At 49.2% G+C, this 15,239-nt stretch overlaps 1 protein-coding gene across 1 annotated transcript; it reads left to right on the forward strand.

Annotated features, from left to right (window-relative positions):
* Window positions 1-14,391: 14,391 nt before the first annotated feature.
* Window positions 14,392-14,970, forward strand: RNF183 (ring finger protein 183). Its single transcript, XM_041004692.1, has one exon. It carries the CDS (start codon window positions 14,392-14,394, stop codon window positions 14,968-14,970), a length of 579 nt encoding a protein of 192 aa, XP_040860626.1.
* Window positions 14,971-15,239: the final 269 nt, after the last annotated feature.

A 15,239-nucleotide genomic window follows, 5' to 3' on the forward strand; every position in this document is an offset into this window, starting at 1 on the left:
CTCACTGCTTTCCCAGGCCATATTCAGGGAAATGGGTGGGCAGTGGAGTAGCTGGGACCCAAACCAGTGCCCAGATGGGATGCTGACAGCAATACCTATACATAGAATTGTCATCAGAGCAAAGATTTAGTTTTAAAATAAATGTAACTTTTTCCTTAATTTTGCTTGTATATTTAAAAGGCATAAAGGCAGAGACCTTCCAACAGCTGGTTCACTCCCCAGATGTCTGCAGCAGCCAGGCCCAAACTAGGAGTTGAGAACTTAATCCCAGGTACCCCAGTGGGTAGGAGGGACCCAACCACCACAAGAAGTCAGAATTAAAGCAGAGCCAGGTCCTGAACCTCAGCACTCCCGTCTGAGAAGGAGGTGTTTCACCCACTGCACCAGACACCTACCCCAAGGTTAGGCTGTAAAACTCAGGTGAGGTCCCTGGAATACTGCCTTCAACCATTCCTGTGTCAGTAACTGCTGCGCTCATCTGAGTCTCCCAGGGGTTCCGTATTGGATGTGTGTTACTGTGAAAGCAGAAGAGTAATCCCTGAGAGAAGAAAAGCTGAATAGCTAAGGAAAGGCACAGATGAGAGTGTGAGGGTGGCTGTGGAGGAAGGTGAGACCAGCAGGCCTGAGCAGGAACAGACCCAGAGAGGAGAAGGGCTGCTGGCTTCCCGTGCCTGACCTTGTAAGTGCCTGTGGAGCTGGACATTTAGTTTAGTGGGTATGACGCTCACATTCCATATTAGAGTGCCGGGGTTCAAGTCCCGACTCTGCTCTCTATTGCCGAATCTTGCTAATACGCACCCTGGGAGCCAGCAGGTGATGGTTCCAGTAATTACATCCCTATCAATCATGTATGAGGTCCAAATTAAGTTCGCAGCTCGGAGCTTTGGCCCGCCCTAGCCCTCACTGTTGCAGGCATCTGGGGACACACCAGCAGACAGGAAATCTGCTTATCTTCTACCTCTCATAATTTCAAATAAAAAAATTCTTTCAGAAAGACTTAATTTGAAAGGTAGAGATAGTGCAAAAGCAAGAGAGAGTTCTTCCATCTGCTGGCTCACTTACCAAAAGGCAACAACAGCTGGAGCTGGGCTGGTCTGAAGCCAGCAGTCAGGAGCTTTTTCTAGGTCCACCAGGTGGGTACAGAAGCCTAAGCACTTGGACCATCATCTGTGGCTTTCCCGGCTGCATTAGCAGGTAGCTGGGTTGGAAGTAGAGCAGCTAGGATTCGAACCTATGCCCATATGGGAAACCAGTGCTGCACTTAGCAGCTTTACCCAGTACACTGCAGCATCAGCATTCCTGAAATAGGAGGTGCCCACCCCAATACGGATGCTGTGGCTTGACTGCTGGCTGAGGGAACTGAGGCCAGGCTTGGCATCTGGGCACACATCTGGTTCCACTGAGGTACCAAGATGCCAAGGAAAGCAGTGTGATGAACAAGGCTCGAGCTTGGGTCCTTACATTGTCAGGGAGCCCTGCCCATCAGGCATTGCAGAGCTTGGTTCTAGCTTCAGTTTTATTGAGTGGAAGTTGCACAGTCGGGGCTTGCAGCTTTTCCAGGCAAGCAAACGCCCTGGTGGTGGTTCTACCATTCTGAGGTCCCATTGGCTGTCTGATGGAAATCTTCGTGTGTGATGGCTTCTATTCTGCATCAGGCTTGTCTCTGACCTCCAGGCTGGAATCTAACTGGAGGAGGTGCTGGCACACTGGCTCAAAAGGCTAATCTTCACCTTGCAGCGCCAGCATCCTATATGGACACTGGTTCTAGTCCTGGCTGCTCCACTTCCAATCCAGCTCCCTGCTTGTGACTTAGGGAAGTAATGAAGGATGGTCCAAGCCCTTGAGATCCTGTACTCATGTGGGAGGCAGAAGAGGCTCCTGGCTCCTGGTTTTAGATCAGCTTAGCTCTGGCTGTTGCGACCATTTAGGGAGTGAATCAGCAGTTGGAAGATCTTTCTGTCTCTCCTTCTCTCTGTAAATCTGCCTTTCAAATAGAAGTAAATAAATAAGAAATCTTAGAGGCAGCTACAGTCTTAAAATTTTTAAGTTTTGTGCAGCTGCAGACTCATACCTGTGTACTCATCCAACTCGCAGCTACTTGTGCTCTCTGGAACCATGGCGTGAGCCACACCTGAGCCCACTTAACCACCAAGTTGGTTTAAGGCTACTATGCTGAAGCCTGAGGGACAATTTCCAAAGGCAGATGTGGGCAGCCAGCCCATGGAGCTCATCCCAGAAACCACGTCATTCTCCCAGGTACTGTGTTGGAAACTGTCCAAATTTTTGTACTCTGTTTCCATTTTAATTATAAATTTGATATTTACATTTTAAATTTTTTTCTAATATTTTTAAAGCAGAGAGATCTTTCAGCCACTGATTGGTTGAAATCAGTGCTGGGCAGGGCTAGGCTGGGCTGAGCTGGGAAGGAACTCTAATCCCAGCTCGCACATGGGTACCAGGGACCCACTGATGTAGGGATTAAACCCACTAACTTGAACAACCACCTGCTGCCTCCTAGGTACTTCAGCAGGAAGTTGAATTAGAAGAAGAGGTGAGACCTGATCCCATAACTCCAATATGGGATATGGGAATCCCAAATGGTGGCTTAAACAACTACACCACTACATCTGCCCCTAAATTCTGTCTTTAATCCATTCATTTGCTTCATTGTCTCAATGCTGAAGGGTTAAAAACAACCAACTATGCAGCTCCTCTCTTTTTCTTACAAATTTCTTCTACCCAAAATCCTAGTTCATTGTTCTTGATTCCCACCTTTCACAAAGCCCCAAGGAATGAACATAAGCAGTCAATTTCTTTGTGGTTATATAATAAGAATGGCCTTAAACTCCACTTCCAACGTGATGCTTCTTGGGGTGGGCATTGGTGCATTTTGGGCATTGGACACATCAGTCAACCTGCCACTTGGGACACTCCCATCTATATTAGACTCCCTGGGTTCCAGTGTGGGGTCCAGTCCTGATCCCAGCTTGCCCCCTGCGAGGCAGCCAGTCAGGTGACAGTTCAAGTCCTTTGGCTCTGAGGCTGAGTTCCTGGCTCAATAGCCTTAGCTACCGTAAGCATTGGGGAGACTAAATCTGTACATGGAAGATCTCTGTCCTCCTGCCTTTATGATCCATTTTGGAAAATTTTCAATTGATACTCCCATTTTCATCTGGTGCCTCCTCAGAGCGGCCCGCACTGCCTGTTTCTGTCAGCATTCAGGTCATGATCATTTAAGGAGCCTCTCAGAAGTTCCAGACTCCTTTAGTCATCATAGAGGTCCTCACCAGAACTGCCATGAATCCTCCCCCCGATGGCAGTGCAGGCTGTTGCGGCTTATGCTTCTATTCCATCTCAGCCTCTACCCAAGACCAAGTTCCAATGCTGCTTTCACACCGTCCGGTCTTCTTACAGCAACACCCATCGCCCATCTGGTTATTGGTCTCTTTGCCAGCTGAACCTACAAGAGCAGGGATGGCCTCTGGCCCAGTAGACTTCTCTCCTGGTGTTTGGGCAAGGTCTTTGAGACCTTCCCAGATCATCCTTGGATAGCTTTTGCAAGTAACTCCCATCCAGATCTTTGTCCTGGCAGGGCTGAGCAGGACAAAGTCTGAAGAATAAATGCGAGGGCTTGACTAATTGTGCCTGGGCCAACTCCTACCAACTTCTACCTCCTGGAGCCAAGTGCTGCAGCTCCTGTGTGGCTGAAATTCTAGGAGGTTGAAAGACAAGATGTTTTATTCACATACTTGCAGGAGAAAAAGCTGTTCAACTTCAGTTCTGTATTTCTAAATATACCAGCCAGCAGGAACAGGGACTTTTTCCCCTTGAATTTGAGGCAAGGAAAAATTTCCATCTACTGCAATCCCTGGATGCCTGCCATGGCCGTGGCTGGACCAGGACCAGAGGTCTCCCATGTGGGTGGCAGGGACTCATCTACTTGAGCCACTGCGCCCTCCCTTCTGCCTCCTGCGGCCTGCATTATCAGGACGTCGGAGTCAGGAGCCGGAGCTGGGAGTGGGACCCTGGTGTTCTGATGTGGGACATCAGAGTCTTGAGTCAAAATGCAGATGGTACATCTACCCTTTGGTGCTTCAGCTGGAGCCTGTCTTCTTCTGAGACAATGTGCTGACCGTGAGGGCACGGCGCATGCCCAGGAGCTCACAGGCACAGCCTCCTGGGAAGGGGAAGCAAGGAGAGCACTCTGTCAAGAGTCAGAGGCCCTGGGTTCCAGGCTCAAGTCTGACATTTAGTACTGATGCTTGCTGGGAAAAGTGGCTTAATTTTGCCAAACCCAAATGCTTCTCAGAGTTCCTTGCTGAATGTGACCTACTTGATCACAGGAGTTATGTGAAGTGCTACATGTTGGAAAGGACATCTAGAACTGGTAGTTCTGGCTGAGTAGGAGGTTGACAAAGGCTGGAAAGAAGTGCTGAGTGTTTCTGACTTCATTCAACTGCCACATCCTGAAAGTGAAATTATATAATCCAGTGGCGCAAGAGCCTTATCCACAATCTTAAAATCTTGCACATTTTGAGAACCCAGTGTTTTCTTCAAATTTGATGCCAAAACTTGAGCTGATCTGGTGGTGTTTTTTCTTGCATGTGTCATTATTCATAATATACTGTGGAACATCTGATATACATCACACTCCAGAGTGCAGCCCCAGAAACGATGAGAGGATGGCTGAATGCATGCTGATACATCTTCACGTCTCTGCGAAACAGGACCAAGACTGAATGACCAAATACATTTGCCTGGAAGAGTTTGCGTAAGGGATTATGGCTTGGGCCCGGTGCGATGGCCTAGCTGCTCAAGTCCTTGCCTTGAACTCACTGGGATCCCATATGGGTGCCGTTCTAATGCCAGCAGCTCTACTTCCCATTCAGCTCTCTGCTTGTGGCCTGGGCAAGCAGTGGAGGACAGCCTAAGACTTTGGGACCCTGCACCCATGTGGGAGACCCAGAAGAGGTTCCTGGTTCCAGCCTTTGGATTGGCACAGCACTGGCCATTGCGATCACTTGGGGAGTGAATCGTCAGATGGAAGATCTTCCCTCTCTCTCTTCCTCTCTATATATCTGACTTTGTAACAAAAAAATAAATAAGTCTTTAAAAAAAAGGACTATGGCTTGTGGAGCAAATCCGAAGGGTGCATAGAACATGAAGTAGCTGTAGGCATGTGCTTGTCCCCAGACTGGGATTCTCTCAGCCTTGTCCAGGTGACAGAGTCCTTGGGAGGCGTTCAAGAGCCTACAGAAGAATAAAACCAGGATGAGTCAGGTCCTGGGGGAACTTCTAAAGAAGTGCTCCTCATACCTGAACCTGTCTCCAAATCTCGCCAAGGTTCTTGTCCAAACTTCCGCAGTGAACCTGACCTTCTGCATTCTAACAACTCCAGGTTACCTGGGACTGTCCTAAACTCTGGTCCCAGGCAAGGCTCTGAGGGCTGACAATTTCTCCCTGTTCTTGGCCAAGGTTTGTCAAACACTGACTGTCCCCCCAATTAAAACCACGTTTAGGCACCTCCTTTTCTCCAGCCTCACCTTTTGCCTTTGCCTCTTCTTTCCTGGAAGATTTGACCCCACCCCACGCCTCTGCCTTAGACCCAGGTTCACTTCACTTGCGGACTCCAAGGTTCCTGCGTAAGTGGGGCACTTTTCCAGCTGGCTGAGCTGCCCCCGCCTCCCCCACCCTCAGTAGGAATTGCATTAGTTGAACTCTCACATTCCTGAGATGCCTCACTATCTCTCTTGGGTATCTCCCCAGGAAAAAATTTCCACTGTTAACAGCAAAGCACTCCTTGGCTCTGACCACTCACATTACGCATTTATTTGCTAAGCAATTAGTGACCTGGCAAACAGCCCATGTTTGCTTTATGTTTATTTCATTGGTTGCAATGTCCTGACAGTTGCCCTTAAAAAATATGTATATATATATACACATATATATATGCACACACATATATATGTATATATATTTAAAAGGCACAGTGTGAAAGAGAGAGAGATATCTTCCACCTGCTAGTTCAAGCCTCAAATGGATGAAACAGTCAGGCTGATCCAAGAAGAAACCAGGAGCCAGAAACTCCATTGGGAGATTTCCCACATGGGTGGAAGGGTCCTTGAACTGTTATCTGCTATTTTCTCATATGCATTAGCAGGGAGTTGGATCAGGGGCAGAGGAGGGGGACTTGAACAAGCAGTCTGACAAAGGATGTTTGCATTGTAAGCTATGGATGGCCAAAGCCAGTAGCCTAAGACTCTGGATCTTAGTGTTAGATCTTAGTCTGGTTTGCCTACGTGGTAGCAGGTACCCAAGTACTTGAGCTATCATTTGATGCTTGAATGGGTCACATTGTCAGGTAGCTGGATCAGAGTTGGGAAATTGGAGGGGTGAGGCTGTAGTGTAGTGCGTAAAGCTGCCATTTGTGATGTCAGCATCTCATATGGCGGCTGATTTGAGTCGTGGATGCTCCATTTCCGGTTTAGTTTCCTGTTAATGTGCCTAGGAAAAGTGTTTGGGCCCTTGTCACCCACCTGGAAGATCTGGATGACATTTCTGGTTCCTGGCTTTGGCTTGGCCCAGCCCTGGACACTGGTTTTCTGGGGAATGAGCCAGCAGAAGGAAGACTTCTCTCTTCATTTCTGTCTCTATCTGTAATGTTTCAAAAGAATTTTTTTAACTTACAAGAAAGAAGAAAAGAGAAAGAAAGAAAGAAGTGGAGGCACTGGGGCTTGAACTAGGCACTCTGATATGGAATCCAGGTGTCCCAGTTACAATTCACCCTCAGCGGGAAACGCCTACCCTGGCCTTTCAGTCTTCACACTCATCTTAACACTACAAAATCTGGGTCATGTTACATTCAATACTTTGTAAACCATTTCCCCTCCATTTATAGTGCACCATGACCTATTTACAAGTCAATAAGGCTTCTTCTGCTATATCATTTTAAATGGTTATGTAATTTTCCACATAAATGAAGGGTTTTGGGGTTGTTATTAATCATTTCTGGTTAAAGTCAAACTGCGATGAACATCCTCACTCAACCAAAAAGTATCTCTTGGATGCTCCCAGAGAACTAAGTTGTTAGGTCAAAGTATGTGAACTTTTTCATGGCTTGTGCCGGTGCTGCCAAACAAAAAAGCTGCCTTCCAAACCCACAGAAACTGGACTCTCTTTCAACCAGTAGTTTCTGGAAAACAGAACATTCCAGAATATGGGGCCACCACTGTAAGATTCACTGACCACTATGAAAAAAATATATCAGCTGAATATAGAAAAAAAATTTAGATGGCTTTTATTTCAGAGAACCCGCAGTCATGCACTTCTCTGTGCAGTGGAAAGGCAGACACAGGGAGCTCTAAAGGAAAGATCAAGCCCAGGAGAGCCGTGCAAGGGGGTTTTAAACGCCTTTCAATGCGGCCGTTCATTGGTGCAACAGTGATTTCACTGCCTCCAGGGTCCCACAGCATTCTGCCATTTGCTCGAAGCAAGCTCCGCCCTCCTCCAGTTACCACAATAACCATCAACCATTACCAGCTCCCTCTGTTTGCAGTTCAGAAAGACCTAGGGATTTGTTTAGACATAATTTTTAGAGATTTGAAACTTGCATTGGTTCAGTAATTTATGGTACAGCTGCCAATGACCATGAGACAACCGTTAAAAGTTCTTTTTTTGTTGTTAAAGATTTATTTATATTTATTGCAAAGTCAGTTATACAGAGAGGAGGAGAGACAGAGGAAGATCTTCTGTCCAATGATTCACTCCCCAAGTGACTGCAATGGCCAGTGCTGTGCTAATCTGAAGTCAGGAGCCAGAAACTTCCTCAAGGTCTCCCATGCAGGTGAAGGGTCCCAAGGCTTTGAGCTATCCTCGACTGCTTTTCCAGGTCACAAGCAGGGAGCTGGATGGGAAGTGGAACTGCAGGGATTAGAACTGATACCCATATGGGATCCTGGTGTGTCCAAGGTGAGGACTTGAGCCCACTAGGCCACAGTGCCAGGCCCATTAAAAGTTCTTTATAGGGGCCTGGCGTGATGGCTCAATGGCCAAACCCTCACCTTATAAGCACTGGAATCCCATATGGGTGCTGGTTTGTATCCCAGCTGCTACTTTTCATTTCCTGCTCCCTGCTTGTGGCCTGGGAAAGCAGTAGAGGATGGTCCAAAGCCTTGGGTCCCTGCACTCATGTGGGGGACCCGGAAGAAGTTCCTGGCTCTTTGCTTCAGATTGGCTCAACTTCCAGCCATTGCAACAATCTGGGGAGTGAACCAACAGATGGAAGATATTTCTGTCTCCTTCTCTCTGTAAATCTGATCTGCCCTTTTAATACAAATAAATCTTTATTTTTATTTTTAAAAAAGCTCTTTATGTACCAACACAAAGTAACATCTCAGATATATCAAAAAAAAAAAAAAAAAGAAAGAAAGAAAGAAAGAAACAAGCATAGAGGAACACATACAATATACACCTTTGGGTAAGGAAGAAGAGAAGGAATCCCTTGACATTTTGCCTTGTGGTTGTGTAAGACATCTTTGGAAGAATGCACAAGAAACTCATAGCAGAATATTTTGCATTTCTGGGGAACTCAGGCGGCTGGGAAAAGAAAGTTCTCACTGTAAATCCAAACCTGTCGCATGCTGAGCCATACTCTTCCGTGGCTTATTCAATGTTAAGTGACACTGAAAACTCACAGAATGGGGTGGGGAGATTAGGACCTTTATATTATCACCTGGATTTTAAACATGCATTTATTTCTGGTGTTTCCTACATGCTGTCCAAAAGGGCAGTAAGAGAACAAAAAGAGACCGTGGTACAGAGCGGCTGTGAGATGGGTCACGAGCACACTTTTGGAAGATGGCACAGCGGCAGAGCCAGACCGGCCAGCCCCAGGGTCTGCACTTGGGAAAAGCAGCATACTTTTCTGTACAACCCATTGGCATTTCGTCCTTTTTTCTGAGATTTACCCTAGTCACATAATAATCATAGAGTTAATATTTACGTTACGGTTTGCCAGGCACCATGTTACATGGAGTATCTCATTAAAATTGCAGATTGAATGGGCAGATTATCATGCCCATCTTAGGAAAACAAACCAAGGCCTGGAGAAGTTAACGCAGCTCTCAGGTTTCCATTATCAGTGAGTAGAGCCTAGAGTCAGAGCGAGAACTTGACCATGACTCAGAAGTCTGACCTGCTGAGAACCCAGGCTCCATCTGTTTGCACCAGGCACTTTGCCCTCTCTGTATTTGGGTGGCAGGGACTCTGAGGAAGGATGGCTCTGTGTGGGCTGTAGGCAGAAGGAGCTTTCAGGGCACCTGGTCTTCTAGTCCAAGCCAGGCTGTGCATGAGTGGCAGTTTAGGTCATCACCAAGGAGCCGACCAAGCCAACCAGACAGAGAGGCCTGCAAGGGTGAGCGCGCGCCGGCCCCCTCGGAGAAAGAGCAAGGAGTGCCGAGGCTGGCAAGATACGCCCTGTCGGTGCTGACAGTCAAAAGTCAACTAAAGGAAGAAGTGAACCTGAAACAGATGGCTGGCCGGCTGAGAGCTGCTGCTCCAGCGCGATCCAAGCAAATCAGACCCGCCCCCAGCTGCTTGGAAACCAGGCAGCGCAAGACAGAATCTGGGGAGAGAGCTGGAGCCCAGGCACATGCTGGTGCGGCTGCTTGCTGGCTAACAGAGAAGGCAGCAGCTGGAGGGAGCAGGTAAGGAGTCCGGGAGGGTAGTGGAGAGACATCTGGCCCAGCTGGTGAGCTCAGAGAGGCAGGTGGAGTCATCTTTCAAGCAGGGAAACCTGGAACAAGCCACTCTACCATCCTGGCTTCACCATCTACAACAAATGGGCATCAAAACAACCTTGCTATGTACTGGGCATCTTTTGTGTCCTGTGGGGCAGGTAGTCGAGTCCTTTCCTAGCATCCTGTAAGGTGGGATTAGTCTCTTCTGAGGAGGAAAAGCCCACGGAGATCAAGTCATTGGTCCAGGATTGGTCATTGGATGTAAGTTTTAAAGGCTGAAGACCTTCTGCTTCCCATTCTGCCCCTGTACCACACAGGTTTCAGGAAATCCAATGAAAAATTGGAAAAATTGCCACAGGAAAACTTAGTCTTTAGATATGCTAGAAATATGCCAGTTGTCCATCTCTAGCATCCTGAGGTTGCAAACATTATGATGAGGCTGCAGCCACTGCTTGGTGACGATGGTGGTGACATTGGTATGCAGGATTTTCTGTAGCTGAGATGTCCTGGCTTGAAGGCATGGGTGAGTGGGTGGGTAGGCGGTGGTGCTGATGGAGGGGGGTGGGTGTCCCTACACGGCCAGAGTCTCTCCTGTGGAGCCTGGATTGGAACCAGCTGGCCCTGTAACCACAGGGAACACCTGCAGGGGCTCTTGTGACCATCCTTGCCCTGGAACGGAAGGGCCCTTTGTAGCTTTGGCCATGCAACTTCACAGAAATTGATGTTCTGATTTGCAGTGAGAAGCGAGACATCTGAGGGCAAGAACATAAGCTTTCTGGAGTAAAAAAATTTTCAGATGAGAGAATTGAGGAGCATGGGGAAGGAGGAAGAAATTCCCACCTACAGTATTGGTCCCTGGGGTTAAGCACTGTTGCCATGTGGCTGTTTATTTTGCATTGCGTGCCATGTTTTTGAAAATTGAATTATGCTGTAGTGTGGTTTTAATACCGGTTATCTTTTACTTCATGACATTATAGTACAGGCAGATTTGCATACAAATAGATGTTTTATTATATGACTCCAAAGACTGCAGAATTCATTGTGTTCAAGGAGGGGGCTGTTCTCCCTACTTCTGCCAGTAGGCCAGGTCTCTGCTGGCTACTCTGATCAGATCTCTGCCCAAGTCCTGGACTATTTCCATATATAGATCTCTGAGCCAAAGCCATGCTTGTGTTAAGGCTTTTGATAAAAGTGAACAGTCCATTCCTGACACACTCTGGAGCCCAAAGATTCCTTGAAGTCCCATGAAGAAATGTCTGCATGGCTATGAAGGCCACCTTGACCCTCCCTTTCTCAAATCCAAGTACAATAGTAACGCAATAGTAATAGGCCTATACCTAATCTTTATGGATGCCAAGTGCTAGCTAAAGCATCTGCCCTCCCAAAGCGTTACTACCATTTGCTTCCTTTCTTCCCTGCTACAGGGAAGAGGAATTTGAGGAATTTGAAGCCCACAGAGGTCCGCAAGGCATCTAGAGTCATTGCTTTAATAAGCAGTGCATCTGGACAACCAGGTTCCAGCCTCTCTTCCCTGGTTTCCAAGAAGTCCATAGCTTCTCAGAAAGTGGGTTTGATTCCGTCATCAAGGACATCTTTCCATCTCACTCTGCAAGATGATCTTCTCGATCACCTCCTAACCCACGTCACACACCATCATCACAATCCTGGACTCCACTGCTGGGACCACCAGTGTCCATTCTGGTTCCTTCTGGGTCTGTTCTTCACTCTGAAGCTGGAATGACATTGATTTAAAAATGGAAACAGGACTAGATCATCCACCCACTCCTGAAATAAAACCCAGATAAGTTTCTGCACTTACAGGATCTCCTTGTTACTTTTCTGGCTTGGATTTTGAACCAGATGCCCCCCTGCCCCAGGACCCCTCACCAGGCCTTGTTCATCCTGGCCCTCAGTTCCCTCCTTAGGTGGACATGTTTTATTTCTCACCTTTGGGCTTTCCAGGCACTGCTTCCTGGCCCGGGAATGCTGTTCCTCCCCTCAGCATCTCTGGGCTCTTTTCATCCTTCAGTCTTCACTGGCACTCAGGAGAAACCATCCCTGGAGGTCTCATCAGGAGCAGGTGGCTCCTCAAAACCCTCTTCTCTTCTGTCCTTTACAGCATCCATTACACCCACATGCTTACTCAGTGCTGGTTCCTTGCTTCACCAGACCTCGTGGTGAGGTCACGGATGACTGTCTGTTTTGCTCATCATGATTTACTCCATGCTCACTTAATAAGGTGTGGATCCCGGGGGAAGTGTTTGAGCTTTGTTTAGGATTGCGTCCTCTCCCTGTCTTTGTTCCCTACTTCCCAGTTCAGAGCAATCACAGATCTAGAAGAAAGCTCTCAGGTGCAAGAGAGTGCAAGCAGGTGTCAACTTAGGGCAAGGAAATATCATACCGGGAGCCCCTAAGGAGCCTCTGCCCATCCCAGCAACTTCCTCCTATTGCACAGTTCCTGGATTCCTGTGAGAATATTACTGGCATGAGTAACTTCCTGATCAAACGTGAATACTCGCTAGCTGCCAGCAGGTGCATCCAGTAGGTGGGTTGAATAGATACAGTGCTCTGTCTTTATGACGGTAGCAATGATGCTAGATTAGAAAGTCCAGAGACAGAAGGCCCAGTGTTGACATCAACCAGTTGGGTGGCTCTAGGTGAGTCACTTCTTGTGTCCCATCTGCAAAGTGAATGCTTGGGAGGGACAAGTGTCAATCATTTTTTATTCCCCTCCCACCCCCACCCCTCACTAGCAGCTCAGCTGTTTAAACGAGAACAGATAAAGGTGCTGTACCTGGGCTAGGAAGGAGCTCTCCATCTGCTGCACTAAATTGCTAAGGTTGGGGAGATGGCCAAGTCTTGGACTGGAGTTCGCAGCAGAAATGAACCTGCTGGAGTTGCTTTTCAGAGCTTGTAGGGTTTGGCATACATTTCACAGCAACGGGAGCCCAGGGCAGGCAGCCCCCTTGTGCACAGAGGAGGTTCGAACTATCCTAGAAGAGAAATGAGAACCCAAGAGGGAAGCAGCTCAGAAGACTGATGTTGCCACCCCTACCTTTTTAGGCTGGGGATTTCCGGAGTGAAGGGACTGCCCAGGGGGCTGGCTTCCAGGTTCTCTGGGTCACCACGCCCTGGGAGGGCCACAGGTCCCCCACATCCCCGCCCTACCACCCAGGCAGTTCCCTGGCCTTGGCTCTAGGCAGGTGTGCTCAGGAGGCTGGGGCCCAGGCCACCTGGCAGCCCCAGGTGCTGTGCGTGTGCTGCCATGGAGACAGCCCCGGGCTTGGTTGCGAGAAAGAAGGAGGTTTTCCAAAGCGTGGAAGATTCCGGAGAGCGAGAGGCAGGAGCCCCAGGACTTCAGAGCAGTCTGCCGGGCTACTCCAGAGCCCCTGGAAGTGCAGGTGGGTGCCCTGCACGGTCAGGAGGAGGAGCAATCAGGGGAGGCTAGGCTCCAGGGGCTGATATGGGGAAGGCAGGGAGACTCTTCAAGGCTTCGAGGTCAAGGAGAAATGTCTGATAACAGGTCCTCTTGCCGGGCAGAGGCCATTCTAGAGGGTTGCCTCTCTTGCCCAAAGGGAGGAGGAGTGGGGGGCCTGTGTCTGTCCCCAGAAGCACAGGCAGGCTAGTCCAGAGGACTTACAAAGCCAGTCTCTCACTAGCCAAGGATTTAAAGCAACAGGGAAGGAGCTATTTGTCTTCCAGCAAAACCTGCTAACTGTGGCTCTCCCTTCTTCTCCCTGGATCTGAGCCTCCAAGGGCAGTCGGAGGGAACATCAGAGCCATGTTTTTTTTTTTTTTTTGCCTCTCTGTGTTAGAGTGTAGGTAAATGTAAGAATAATAAAATGCTATGTTAGAATGATAGTACATTAGAATGCTAGAATGGAATGTTTTTGTTGGGCAGTGTGAGATTCCTTTGTGCTGAAAAAAAATTGCTACTTTGCTAGGCCAGGAGGCGCCTGGACTTTGGGAGGATTCCGCTTTAGCTTTAGGGTTCTTTGCTGTCTTGTAACTTTGTGAACCCAGGTGCAGGGGGGCTAGGGCGCAATTCTCTGGTCCCAGGAACAGGGGGACGATAAGGGTGTGAGAATGGGATGAGCCATAATGATAATGGGTATGGGAATGGAACAGGCTTCTTGTGCTGAAGGCCATAAAAATTAACATGTCTAAGTTGTTACTTTTGATGTATTTCCCAGCCCAAAAGGGCCTATATAATCTTCTGTCTTGGGCTGGTTCAGGGTCCGACTCTCCTACCCCCCCACCCTGCTTGGCTGGCTTGTGTTCCCCAAGTGCAGTCTGACCCCAGCATGCTGGAGCAATAAACTCTGTTTGCTGTTTGTATTACTAGCGAGACTCTTTGTCGTTTTCTGGGGGTTGATTAGCTCGCACCCTGACATCCAGGGGCTCTAGCCCGGGCGCTAACAGCTAAAGTCAGGTGCTGCTAGGTGGTGGAGTGGCAGGGGCTCTGATAACTGGCTCTGGACCCAGGTGATTTGGATGGAGACACTTTGAGCCTACCTTGGTTGCTGAATGTGGATGACACCTTTCCGCACTCACAGAGCTCACAGCACCAGGCAGAGCCCCGGGACTGCACTCACCAGGGCCCTTCTGTTCTTCTCCACCAGGACACGCCCCCCTACCGAACCATCGCCTGAGCATGGTGGAGCAGCAGGGCCGCCAGCTGGAGGCTGAGTGTCCCGTGTGCTGGAACTCCTTCAACAACACCTTCCACACCCCCAAGGTGCTGGACTGCTGCCACTCCTTCTGCCTCGAATGCCTGGCCCACCTCAGCCTGGTGACCCCAGCCCAGCGCCGCCTGCTCTGCCCGCTCTGTCGCCAGCCCACTGTGCTGGCCTCGGGACAGCCGGTTACTGACTTGCCCACGGACACTGCCCTGCTGACCCTGCTTCGCCTGGAGCCCCACCACGTCATCCTGGAGGGCCGGCAGCTCTGTCTCAAGGACCAGCCCAAGAAGCGCTACTTCCTGCGCCAGCCTCGGATTTACACACTGGACCTGGGCCCTGAGCCTGGCAGCCAGACTGAACCCTCCCATGATGTGGCCCCTGCCGCAGTGCCGTTGCCCATCTCGCGTCCCAGCCGTTTGTCGCTGCGAGAGTGTTTCCGCAACCCTCAGCTGCGCCTGTTTGCCTACCTGCTGGCTGTCATCCTCAGCGTCACCCTGCTGCTCATCTTCTCCATCTTTTGGACCAAGCAGTTCTTGTGGGGTGTAGGCTGAACCCTGTTCCTGGGTGGCTGCTGGGTACAGAGCCCCCTTGGCTGGCATCCGCAGTGGTGAGGCTCCTTTTACAAGCCCAGGAGTCTCTCATTGGGTTTCAACTCTTGGAAGACCCTCCTAAGATGAGAGAGAAGCCCGGAGGATTGAGACATGTGGCAAGACCTCCAGGTGTAACCTGGGAGGAGGGGATCATGATGGGTCATGACAGAGGCCATCTGACTACATAGCAACTCAGTAAGGTGTGCCAAAGCACTGGGCAGTGGGACCCA

The sequence above is a fragment of the Ochotona curzoniae genome, unplaced genomic scaffold (genome assembly GCF_017591425.1).
Source record: "Ochotona curzoniae isolate NIBS_2020 unplaced genomic scaffold, NIBS_Ocur_1.0 scaffold_3208, whole genome shotgun sequence".
Classification (NCBI taxonomy): Eukaryota; Metazoa; Chordata; class Mammalia; order Lagomorpha; family Ochotonidae; genus Ochotona; species Ochotona curzoniae.